The 12,952-nt window shown below is 40.7% G+C and overlaps 1 protein-coding gene across 1 annotated transcript; it reads left to right on the top strand.

The window, feature by feature from the left end:
• The first annotated feature begins 2,760 nt into the window (after positions 1–2,760).
• LOC139223804 (protein downstream neighbor of son homolog) lies at positions 2,761–9,185 on the top strand. Its single transcript, XM_070855802.1, has 12 exons — positions 2,761–3,273; positions 3,820–3,894; positions 4,024–4,233; positions 4,356–4,534; positions 5,115–5,190; positions 5,351–5,453; positions 5,743–5,851; positions 6,647–6,799; positions 6,916–7,114; positions 7,212–7,281; positions 7,475–7,605; positions 8,609–9,185. The coding sequence occupies exons 1-12, from the start codon at positions 2,833–2,835 to the stop codon at positions 8,747–8,749; spliced, it is 1,887 nt and encodes a 628-aa protein (XP_070711903.1). The 5' UTR covers positions 2,761–2,832; the 3' UTR covers positions 8,750–9,185.
• The last annotated feature ends 3,767 nt before the right edge of the window (positions 9,186–12,952 follow it).

The raw sequence follows: 12,952 nt of genomic DNA, 5'->3' as shown, positions 1-12,952 counted from the left end.
GTCAGCTAACACACTCCTCCAGGAGCCGTTTTGATAAATGGTGACTTACTTGATGACTTTTTTTATTACGTCGAGAAAAGTCCAGAGTGTATTTTCCCAACTAACGTAACATATAGAAGTATATGACGTGTTGTCTGAACAAGTCTCCAGGCAAAATGTTTGAATCAATAGAACTTAAGGAAGAGGTTCAAACTTCCCACTTTCTCACAACTCACCAATCACTGGTTACTCTTCAGCTGAAATGCCAATCATTCTTTTATTCTCTACACAACCATTTCTGTCACTTTCCTTGAAGGCCTTAGAGAAGAGCCTGACAATATGAGCTAGCTAATGTCTAGCATCCTCCAGCCTTTACAAAGATGATGAGACGCCACCCCAGACACTGTCGGCTAAAGCACTGGCCATTGTCTATATTGGCCTGACAAGATCGCCTTTTCGAGAAAGCACTTTGCGTCTCTTATGACTGGGCCAAATCACATGTACTGCATATCACTGCTGGCTATTTTACAAATCAGTTATAGAGTTATATTATTATCACATAGTTTAAAACTTCTTGGACAAGATTTTCATGATTGAATATTAATACAAAGAGATGTATGTTATTGATTCCTCTAGATTTAACAGATTACGTATTATGATCATTTTGAAAAACCTTGTGCCATATTACATATGAGAAGATCCACTGAATAATCTTGAAAATTTCTCCGAGAAGTCAGCGTTCTATTCCTACATTATACAGTTTTACAGAAACTGTTTTACAAATACCTTTAAAATAACATGGGAATTTAAATTTTTTTATTTTTTTTTATTCCAATATTCTGATCAATTTCAAGGGATCCATGTGTTATGTGAGAATAGTTTGACCCTTCATTTGAACTATAGTGTGACTGAGAGGAATCCTCCTGCAGTACAGCTGGAGTGAACAGGACATTTGGCCTTGGTGAATATTGACATCTAGTGGTTCAGTTGGATTCTGCCACCCCAGTGTTGAGTGTTGCACCAGGAAAGGAGGTTCACTTTACAAAGCTTTAGAAATGGAAGGTCTGAGACATTTTTTGAGATAATAGAGAAATAGACTGTTGACACAGATGTTGAATTTTAAAAGTTTTAAACGTAGGTCCCATTTTGGATTTTGACTTGTTTTTACATGTGCCGTTTCATCACCATAAATCAGTGCTTCTTAAAAGAGGTGGTTTTCCTCTTCAAGAGTCCCATTCCAAAAAAAGTTTCAGAGGATGCTACTGTTCAGGGATCCTTGAAGTTGTAGAGTTGTAAGGATTCAATGACATTTCCAAGCGTCCATGGTTTGATTCAGAAGTCTACTTTTGATGACAAACCTTGCCCAACAATAGCTTCCTCCCCCATCAGTATGAGGGCTCATGGGGTCTAAAGCACAACCATTTGGGGGGGTTGGGGACATAACAACACTTAAGCAGCCCTGCGTAAGGTCATTAGCCATCAATTCAAAACTCAATCACAGTTTTGACACTCAAGGCACAAGTGTTCTCTCTTCTATCCTACCAACAGATAGGAAAATTGATTTCCTAACAGCAGCCATCACTTGGCACTTGGCTGAGATTCAGATGTGATTGATGACCCGCAGCAATGACAAACGAGGGACAAATGAACAGGGAGCCAGAATTTACATAATGCTCTATTAATCACTGTGACAGGGGAACAGAGGTGGTGATGGCAAGGAGGGGGCAGCAACAGGCAGCTATAACAGGAAAGATCTGCGTGTATTTATGTATTTACATTTGAGATGCACTACAAAACCAACAGCTTTGCGTGCACTTGTGTTGTGAATCAGGATGTCAGTTGAGTAAGGGATGGTTCAGCACTCCCCACTGTATCAGAAACAAACCCGTTATAATTTCAGAAATATTCATGCAATCCACTGCAATAATATGACACTTTTTACATTACAGAAATGAGTTTGCTCCGCTCAGCCTTAGCGATAGGGTGAGGAACAAGGGGATTCAGAGGGGGCTCAGAATAGAGCCACTGCTCACCTAATAGAGCACATTCTGGCCTCTGCTGCATGTCATTCTCCTTTCTCTCACCTGTTTCCTTTCTCTCTCTACTGTCTCTATCAAATAAAGCTTAAATTCCAAAAATAACATTAAAAAAAAAACCGTTGGTTCGGGCATCTGCTTAGGATGTCTCCCAGGCATCTCACCTTAGAGGTGCTCTTGGCACGCTGAATGAGGTGTCAACACAAAAGGACAGCAAAGATGGATCAAATTTAAGTTAAAACAAATAAACTGAATAGTAATACAGGCATTAATGTGATAAATTCATACAAAACTTGCATACATTTATTGTTTTAATTGCTTGTTTGCTTTGTGGGTGAGAAATTATTTACAGAGATTTTAGGTTTTTTGTTTGCAAATCTACATTTGTGAATGTGAAATTTAACAAAAATTTTCCTCTTGGCCAATATAATCATAGCAACTAAAAACGGGCTGATCTCTCTATTGTAAAAAAAAAAGCAAAATGTGAGAAATCGAATTAACATTTTTCACACACAGTTCAAATGTCAAATTACAAGTTTCAGAATGTAATTCACAGAAAGAGCCATTTACATCATTCTTAAACTTTTGTAAGAAATGCTTCAGAATCTCTGGATCAACGTAAATTACCACGAGTGCTCAACATTCCTACTTCTGCCTTGAACTAAAACGCAACACGAGCGGGAGTGTTTACGTCAGCACGCTGCGCGCCAAAATCGCAGAGTGCGGAAGACGCAACAACAAATTACCAACGGGTCCAATTTTCTCAACATTGTCTTGTTAAACTTTCGCTATTTTTGATTAAGTATTCCTCGTCGATATGTCTCAACAGGCAGGCTATTCGCCCAGCTTCAAACGACCGGCTGAAATTATGCGAATGAGGAGAAAAAGAGCCCGAAGCGACGCTGGGGCTTTCTGCAGCCCCAACAGCCAGGGCTGCGCTGGAAGACCCGAAGAAAGCGACTCATCCCCGTTATCCGTTCGTTCCTTCTCCCCGGGACCGCTTTTCCACTCCCAGAATCGCTCCGGTGGCGGGATAAAACGCAGAAACCCGTTCGCAAATATCGAAAACACATACAGCCCAAAGAAGAGATCTCTTAGTTCTAACAACGACGGGAATGCCGATACTGCGGACGGACACAAGTCGACTGAAAAGGAGGGAGATGACATGTCAACAAAGACCGAGTGTCCAGGAGATGTAGCGTTCAGTGCAAGACTGTCTGAGGTGGAAAAACGGGAACACCAAGATATTTTCAGCAAGGTTTGTTGTGGTCCAATCCTTACTATACACACCACACGGTTCTGGATCCTAAGGGTCACACACAAAGCACAGTTAGTTCAAAACAAAACAAAACTTAACACGATAGGCGTCGGCCAGGTTACTGCTAATTAGATTATATTCAAATCATCACATGTTTTTATTTATATATAAATATGTGTGTGTGTGTGTTCTATGTGAGCCGAATAGAACCTAACAGTTAATGCTCCTATGATGATTTGTATCTGGGTGCACCTACACAATTATGACTAAAAAAGTAGCAGTTTATTAAATTTCTACTTTTTCGATAAATGATTGGAATAGAAATGAGTGTGTAATTGAAGGCTTGAAATGTAAGAAGAAAGTAAATAACATTGTGTGTAGGGATCCGAGAACAGTCCCATATCCTTGTAACTGTAACTGTGGCATCTCACTTCTAACAATGAACAATCTGATGGATTGGATGTCCAATGTGTTCACAAGATTTAGTTTTGTGGCCGTTCTACATTTTCATATTCTCCATGTCGATTTGTCTGTGCTCTGCCATAGAAGTGTCTCACTTTCTCTAAAGATGACTCTCTGTTTGAAGAAGAGGAGGAGGATGTTAAAAGTCTACTTCTGAAGGTTTGAATTTTTTTGTATCGATAAAAAATATCCGTCTCCCCACATCTGTTCTGTTGCAAAGCCGCATGTGCAATTGTTCTAACATTTATTGATTTAACAGGTGTTTTCATCCCTTGTCTCCGTTCCCAGAGTCCCCAGGCCATTGTTCCCATTGCTCCTGCCTCCATAGCTCCTCCCATCTGTACTGAGTATCCAGCAGACTGGAGCCTGAAGACTCGCGTGCTCTTCACCTCGCCGCTCTCCCTGTTGTGGGCAGAGCACCCCAAAGCCCAGGAGGAAGCTGTGGGCCTCAGCCATCACTGCAGAGCTCAGTTTAGCACTCTGCCACACAGTCTACAGGTAGAGCTTTTTGTGTCGCCATTACAACGATTATCGCCTTGTTTTCAAGAAGTTCATTTTTGCTGTGCAGTTTCATGTTTAGTGAGAATTCCTCCAATGATCCTCGTTGCCCCCCCCTGCAGGATCCCAGGTCCTGCTCAGAGCTCCGTTGTGCCTTCCAGCAGAGCCTAGTGTACTGGCAGCATCCCTCCCTGCCCTGGATCCGTCTCTTTCCCAGGATCAATGCTGAGAGGAGCTTTACTGGGAAGAGCACCCCATGGGCACAAGATCCAGCATTGCAGCAGAGTCTCATGAGTGAATGGTGAGGTTAACCCTCTTTTCCACTGAATGTACGACTCGGCTTGACTTTTTAAAAAAAAAAAAAAAAAAAAAAAACTTGTTTGTTTTTGGTTTTCCACTTTTAGACTACTCAGCGCTGTAATTCTACATTAACTTTCACACATTCACAGGCATTTCATACACTGACGACAGGGGCTATTATGCAAGGCCGCCAAAGCCTGTCGAAAGATACCAGAGCAGGGAGAAGCCACAACATTTACCCTGAAACCCCACAGGGCACGTCAGAATTTTTTAAATAATTGTTACAAATAGCCACACTGAATGGTGGGATGAAAATATGGCAGACTCAAAAAGGGGGAGATGTGGTAGTTCATTTTTATTTATTATTTTATTTGTTAAAATGTGAAACATAAAGTCCCAACATTAAATTGTGTAAAGTAAAGGAATTAAATGTATATATAAAATAAAATACTGTGGTACAAATATTAATGATGATACAATGACATTCAAAAGTCATTGAGAAATTGCAAATGTATTCTGACCACTAAAAGTGATTGAGGGGTTTCATATTACAGCATTTTCCCTCTTTCCCTCTGCTTCAGGTCCGTCAGTCTGTCATCTCTCTACAGTCTGTTGAAGACCAGACTGTGTCCTTTCTTCTATCTCTGTTCCTATCAAGTAGGTGTTTGTGTGCTTCAGTTTTTAGTTAATTTAAGCATGTCACATGGGGGTAGCAGCATGCATTGCCATCTGCATCCAAATTGATATTTTCAGTGACAACTTGTTTCCCTTTCCAGTCCCTTCCCCTCATCTATTATATTCTTTTCTGTTCTGTCAGTTTACAGTGTTGTTCAGGGCAGCAGGTCTTGGGGGCTCAAGCAACATCACCGCCTTAATTACTCCAACAACCAGAGGTTTAAGAGAGGCAATGAAGGCTGAAGGTGAGTCTCATTCTTTCTATTGCACTAAAACTACAAGGAGTCAAAGTTAGACTTTTTGAAACCCTACACCTCACCCATGTTTTTTTTGCTGTGAAGTCTGGAATTTCGCACTCAGTTTTGTCATCTCATCCATCCCTAAAGTTGTAGGCAAAAACAGATGTCACCTAGAAATCACAAGCTAAAAACGTAAATGGAACTTTAAAGTGTAGTATTTTCTCACTTGTTACTGATTGATCAGGAGCGTGGCTGCATCATTAACGCTCTTCATTTATGTTTTGTGCCTGTTTAGGTATAGAGTTCAGTCTCCCTCTAGCAGGGGAGAGGAGGATGAACAGGGAGCAACAGAACCTGGCACCGCACCAGGGAGGGGAGGAGGAGCAAAGGGAGGAAGCGCAGAGGTAAATGTTTTTTCTTTTCATTCTCTGTCTGCACTCTTAACTTACACTACACACATAATTGTATGAATGTGTCACAAGTGTCAATGCCATTAAATTACAACACATTTCAAGCCCTTTAACCCAGCATTCAGTTCTTATCAGACCTTGAACATTTCTGAAACTCAGAACACTGATCATAATAATGACTTGCAGTATTTATTCATTCTGCTTTGATGAAGTTACAGAAAACATTTCACTATTACAAATTTTAGTGAAAGACCTGTCACTGTGATCAGTCAATGAAGGACCATATTGAATACATTAGCTGAGGAAAAATATTTGAATGCTGTATGAAGGTCGCCCATGATAATTACTTTATTGACTCTTATGATATATGGACATGACCTTGATAATTGCCTGTTGTGTTTATATTAGTGTCACCAACATTTTAGCCAACAGAATAAACTGCAGGGTTTCCCTGTCATACAAGACTTGGTCGCTATTGTCAAAACGTGCGTCTTGCCCACCCAATCAAAACTTAAGAAACAAAGAGCTCTGAAACACTGTTGATTTTGACAAGAATTTAAAATTTAGTTTACTTTATTTTACTTTTGTTTTGCTTTAGTCAAGATGCATCTCAGTTTTAATTTTAGTCAAAGTTTTAGTCATTGTTTTCTCAGTTTTAAACTCAGACAATACATAGAAATAGGAGGACGTCAATGAATTCTTATCATCAAAATTGTCTCTCACTTATGGCAAGGATGATTTTGGTGATGCTGACATTTATTATCAAAGTGCTAATAATTTGAATTGCAGGTGTTCTGAGCTGAAAGAGGGCGAGGACTGTCAGGCAGGTGATGATGGAGAGAAGGATGGATACAATGATGATGAAGATGGCAGCTTCTCCTGGCTAAAAGAGATGGGAGTCGAGGACAAAATCAAGAAGCCAGACAGCATCACCATGCAACTGTATCCTCCTGCCTGTGTTCCATATAGTGCTCTTAAGCTTTGCGTAGGCTCATGCAGATGGCTTTGTGTCTGAGAGGACAAGAACAAGTAGTCCAGTTCCTTGACCAGTGGTGTAGTCGGAAGGAGGGCCACGCTGTGTGTCTGGACCACAAGCCGGAGTCTGTGGTGTGTGTGGAGGGAGCACATACTTTCACCCTTATCAACTTCCTCATCAACTGCAAGAGTGTGGTGGCTGTAGCGGGGTCCCAGGCTGGGTTACCCCCAACACTGCTGGCTCCCATGGCTTTCAGAGGAGCTACAATGCACACACTGAAGGTATGGAGACAAACCCTTAGTTCACACAAATATAGCTCTTACTACGTCTTTATCATTTATATGTCAAAGTCTGTGTGTTTTTTTGGCTTTTTTACAGGCCCGCAGTGTGAACGTAAAGAGCCAGGTTGGTTCTACCTTTCAGAATATCAGCAGTCTGGAAATCACAGGTACACGACTGAAGGAGCTGATCTTATTTTTGTGCAACCCTTTAGTGCAAATTTTGCAGCGGTTATTTCATACTTCTTTCAATTTACCGCACCAAAAGATGCCAGTTCATGAAGGGAGTTGTTGATGTAGTTCATTAAGGAAATGTTTTATTTAGATGTTATTTATTTATGTATTTTCCCCTCTTTTCTTCAGGACCTATCCTCCCCTCCACTCTTCACACCATCACGACCCTCCTTCGACCTGCACAAAAAGGAAACTTCTCAGCTGCTCTGTACACACACACACCTACAGCTGTCATGAACACACAGACCACCAATCAGCAGGTACAACAGCTATTTTAAAAAGAGCATGGTCTTTGTACACACCCACACAATCTCAATACACGCGAACAGAGATGTGCCATACTGTAGGTGAGGTTTTAACATGTCTGATCAATGCATTTTAGAATTTCTCCGTTTATTCCATTCGGTTTATTATTTCCGAAGAAAACAACAAGAATACAGGGCCTTCCCCAAACTGGCCACGATGGAAGTGCTAGTTGGCTAAAATGTCTTCATAACCTGTGGCATTAATTGGAACTTAGGGGCCTAATCATGGAAAAAGACCATTATCCCGGCTCCACCAAACTTCACAGTAGACGCTACACTTGCTGACAGGTAGCATACTCCTGGCATCCAGGGGACCCAGATACATCCACTACTCCAGTCCAGCAGCAACATGCTTTGCACCACGTCTGCAAACACTTGACATTACACATGGTGATTTGAGGCTTGCATGCAGCTGCTTGGCCACAACAACAACAACAACAACCCATTTCAGAAGCACCCAGCTCACAGTCGGTGTTCTGATGCTGTTCCTTCATTTTGAATTCTTGAGTCGTTGGGACTCTTACTGAAAGAGTTTGGTCTGGACCTGCTCTTTATGGAAAGAGTCTTGAGATAACACTTGTTGTCAAGTGCGGCTATATAAATAAAGATTGATTTATTGATCCTAGCCACTTCCACTTCACAATAATGGCACTTAATGTTGACGAACAGATCTGGTAAGGCAGAAAAAGGCAAAGGTGGCAACCCATGGCAGTGCCCTGTTCTAAATTCTAAATCTTTGTCTATGCACCTGTTAACAATGGGTGTGGCTGAAACACCTGAACTTAATAATTAGTTGGGGAGCCCACTCCCACACGTTTGTCCTTATGGAGTATTTTTGTCTGGTAAGAATGTGTTGTCTCCTCCAAAAGAAATCCAGTGGCATGATATAGCTGTATGACACCACCTAGTGGTCATCACTAAACATGGTTTTCCTCCGGCTGTGTCTCTCTGTTTGCAGTGTACAAGTGGTTCAGCGGACCTGTCTGGTTGTGGTCTCCATCCTGCTTCCATCCGGCAGCTTGAGCAGCCCTTGAGCCTGGGCAAGACTGCTCTGACTCACATCAACATGAACAACTACAGCTACACTTGGAAGACCTAACAGAGGGGAAGTGTTTAGTGTTTCAGTGTGTGGATCTATTAAGCTTCTTAAAAAGCAGGGGGTGATTGCAACTTCTGGTCAGTTGCATGTTAAGAGCTGCGCTCCTACTGTGTGTTTTACTCATGTTCAGAGGAAAAGTGTTTCTTTTAAAATGCTTTTACAAACAATTTTCTTTTGCATTGAACCATATATTTTTAAATCTCTTATAAAGCAGTGTTCTTGTAATGACTCAATTGTTCTGAAAGTACTTTTAATGTAGATAAATGCATAGTTTGTTTGAATATATATTTTTGTTGTTTTTTTTGTTTTATGTTGTAGAGGACTTTTTTTTTGTGTCCCATTAATTATTTTCAGTCCAGCTTCTATAATATTGGATTATAGATGTAATCACTGTCTGTTTTGAGGTTGCTGAGGAAATAAACACATTCTCTGTAGAATTTATTGAGGGTTTGGGAATTTTTAATCATCCCGTTTCAGGAATATTTGGTAATAAAATTTTCAAGCCAATCAAAGTATGACAGATAAAGTCTCATTTTTATTTCAAATTCTAACAAGAAGCTGTGGAAAACTTTCCTATCCACACGTGAACCTGCACAATTTCTCTGAAGTTTAAAATTAAACGCTACGACAAAGTCGAAGGGGGAAATAAACTGTCACCCGGAACTAAGAGGGCAATGACATAGTTCCTACCCGGACATGCAATTTGATGTACACTTAAACATGGCGGCCAATATAGAGCAAATTTTCCAAGATTTTATATTGAATAAAATTAGAGAAATTGAAGACCAGAATGAAGATAAAACGTATGTAACTGTTATGTTTTGTAACCACGATGAATAAATATGAGTAGTTAGCTCTTGAAAAGTGTTGAACAAACACGATAGTTTTTCAGCTTCAACGGCCGGCTGCTACTCTATTACCAGCTTTACCATACAAGCTAATGCTAGCTATATGTTCATACATTTGAAGGTATGGATACAACTGGTGACGGTGTTAATAGTAAGGATGGAGCGGTGTGATTAAAGCAGTTTGTATAGCGGTCCTGTTCGTATTCAGTGTCACAACAACGATACTTCATGTTGAACACAGACAGGTTTACTGGTGTGCTAGCTAACTTGCATTAAGCTTACATGACTGTAAACACAACTACATAGTAACATGTCTCCTCTGTCTCCTTGTCCGCCCGTGCTTGCAGTGCAGACAAAGCCATTTCAGAAGAAGACAAACAGGAAGATTTGAGGGGCAGTGGCTCGCAAAGGAAACATAAGAAGCACAAAAAGCACAAAAGTAAGAAGAAGAGGAGGAACCGAGAGAAGGAGAGCAGTTCAGAGTCCGGGGCAGAACTGGAGGGAGGAACCAAACACCAGCCAAGGTGAGACCTGAATGTCAACAGCAAAATAGTCCAATTCAAACTGTTTAATATCTATTCAAACTATGTTTCATAGAATATATTTAAGAGGTTAGTACAGGGCTGTCCACACAGAGAGAGGTTACTATAACTATATTGTTCTAACTCAAGTGGATGCTGGACTCCACACACACATGTATATACACTGCCTGTCCAAAAAAAAAGTCGCCACTTGGATTTAACTAAGCAAATAGGTAAGAGCCTTCCATAGGATAATTACTGCACTGATGAATATGTTTCAGCTGGCAACAACTTATTTAACCATAGCTGATGTGTTTGAAGACATATCCTGTGGTCGCGGAAAGGGTGTTAATCTGTTTCAGAAGGGTCAAATTATGGGCCTGCATCAAGCAAAGAAAACAACTAAGGAGATTGCTGAAACTACTAAAATCGGGTTAAGAACCGTCCAACGCATTATTAAAACCTGGAGGGATAGTGGTGAACCATCATCTTCGAGGAAGAAATGTGGTCGGAACAAACTCTTCGATGATCGTGATGGGAGATCACTTAAAAGTTTGGTGAAATCATATCGTAGGAAATCACCAGTAGAACTCATGGCTATGTTTAATAGTGAAAGTAAGAGCATTTCCACACGCAGAACTCAACTCAAGGGATTGGGACTAAACAGCTGTGTAGCCCTAAGAAAACCACTGATCAGTGAGGCTAATCGGGAAAAAAAGGCTTCAGTTTGCTAGGGAGCATAAAGATTGGACTCTGGAGCAATGGAGGAAGGTCATGTGGTCTGATGAGTCCAGATTTACCCTGTTCCAGAGTGATGGGCACATCAGGGTAAGAAGAGAGGCGGATGAAGTGATGCACCCATCATGCCTAGTGCCTACCGTACAAGCCACTCTCCCATCATCAGTACAAGATCTTGGCGGAAAATTAATGCAACTCTGGATGGAAATAAATGTTGTGACATTGCAGAAGCTCATTGAAACGATGCCACGGCGAATGTGTGCTGCACTCAAAGCTAAAGACGGTCCAACGAAATTTTTGAGTGTGCGACTTCTTTTTTGGACGGGCAGTGTATATATATATATATATATATGTACACATATATGTAACACTGACAGCCAATCAAAATCCATCCACGAGTTCATTCTTTTTATTCGTACTGATGTCCTACTAATAAGACACTATGACGTTATTGTTGACTCATACGAAACTGTGAATAAAGTTCATCTTTAGGTCATCAGTATTCTAAGCTGGAGCACACAGCACATGGCTGACGCCACTGTTGACAGAGCTTTATCAGTCGTTATTGCCATAGTTCTAATTATATTTCTGGGTGTGGATGGCCCTTGACAGTAATTTCTCTATTAGAGGAAAGAGATAGCACTCATGCACCATGCTCCTTGTTGGCATAACAATAACAGGCTGAATTTGATGGACAAAGAAAAGGTTGCCCACAGTAGAGCTGTACCCTTATTTCCAAACCAAATATGGATTTCTTTTAGTCTGGCTCACAGAATGTAGGATACCGGTATAAAGCCTGCCATTGGCTGACTATTTCTGAGCTCCAGTTCCACCATGTGTGCGAACAGTGGGAAGGTTTAGCAGTAAATGCACAGTTTGTGAAGAATAAAGCCTGCCACGTCCCAAGAACAGCAACAACAAGCCTAAATCATGTTATTTTGTTGGAAATTAGCTTAGAATCACAAACATGAACAGGCAGTTTCCAAATATGAATATCAACTAAAAGCATGTGTATGCTGGTCCGAAGTATGTGTGAGGTTGTTCACGTTCATCTTTTAAATATACCAGTTCACGTTTCTACATCTGTTCACTGGTGACATTAACTGCTGCTCGGTATGTGCGATATGATGAACTGTAACACTAGTTTTGTGATTTTCCTCTTAACATTTTTTCCTGGGAAAGACCACCGGTAACAACCAAATGGTTTCACTTTCAGGCCACAGTAATTTAATTTAATTTCAACTTTATGTATTCAAAATGTGGCTTGTAAAATAGTATGAATGGTTAGGTTTACTTTGAAATCTCTGTCATTGTGGACAAAAAAGTTGGTCCAGTGTGCCTAACTCAGGTTTTATCTTTGCTTCTTAGAAAAGGAACACCGACAGAGGTGAATAAGGATCAAGGTAAGCCTGTAATCCATTTCTTTATTATTCTTCTTCTGTACGTTGTTTGGCACGCTTCGTCTTCTGCACACTTTCAGTTTTTCAGCTTTTCAGAGTTTATTATGGGTGCGTACTCCTCAGAGCGGCTAATGTCATCAGTGTATCACCCACTGACTCACAGTTCTTATATTTTCTGCCCTATAGCAACAAGGAGCCCCTCATTTGTCTCATTCACGCGAATGTTATTTTGGCTCTGAAACTTTTGAGCAAAACCACAAATGTTGGACTTTTTAAACTTAATACAAACAAATTACACATCTTCATCTTCAGCAAAGTCGTCTGATGCTCATAGTGACAACGGCTGCTGCTGCTGATTGGCTGATTGAACCCCCAGCAGTTTGTATTACCACTACTACTACTACTACTACTACTACTACTACTGCTACCACTCATAGTACTACAGCTACTACTACTACTACTACATGTATTACTACTACTACTACTACCACCACTACCTTTACTGCTACTCGTAGTCTTTGCTTTTCACCTTTTCCAACAGTGATTCTTCCACTTTTCACTTCTCAGGTTTTTTAAGCATTGCACAGCGATGCAGTCGAGCTTTCAGCTTTTCAGCTAAATTCATTCAGCATTTCAGCATCTTCAGCAATGCTTTGTAGTTTCACTCAGTGGTCAGCAGAAACTGCAATTTTTCTA

Source organism: Pempheris klunzingeri, chromosome 24 (assembly GCF_042242105.1).
Source record: "Pempheris klunzingeri isolate RE-2024b chromosome 24, fPemKlu1.hap1, whole genome shotgun sequence".
NCBI lineage: Eukaryota > Metazoa > Chordata > Actinopteri > Acropomatiformes > Pempheridae > Pempheris > Pempheris klunzingeri.
This window is presented reverse-complemented; position numbering and strand designations above follow the sequence as displayed.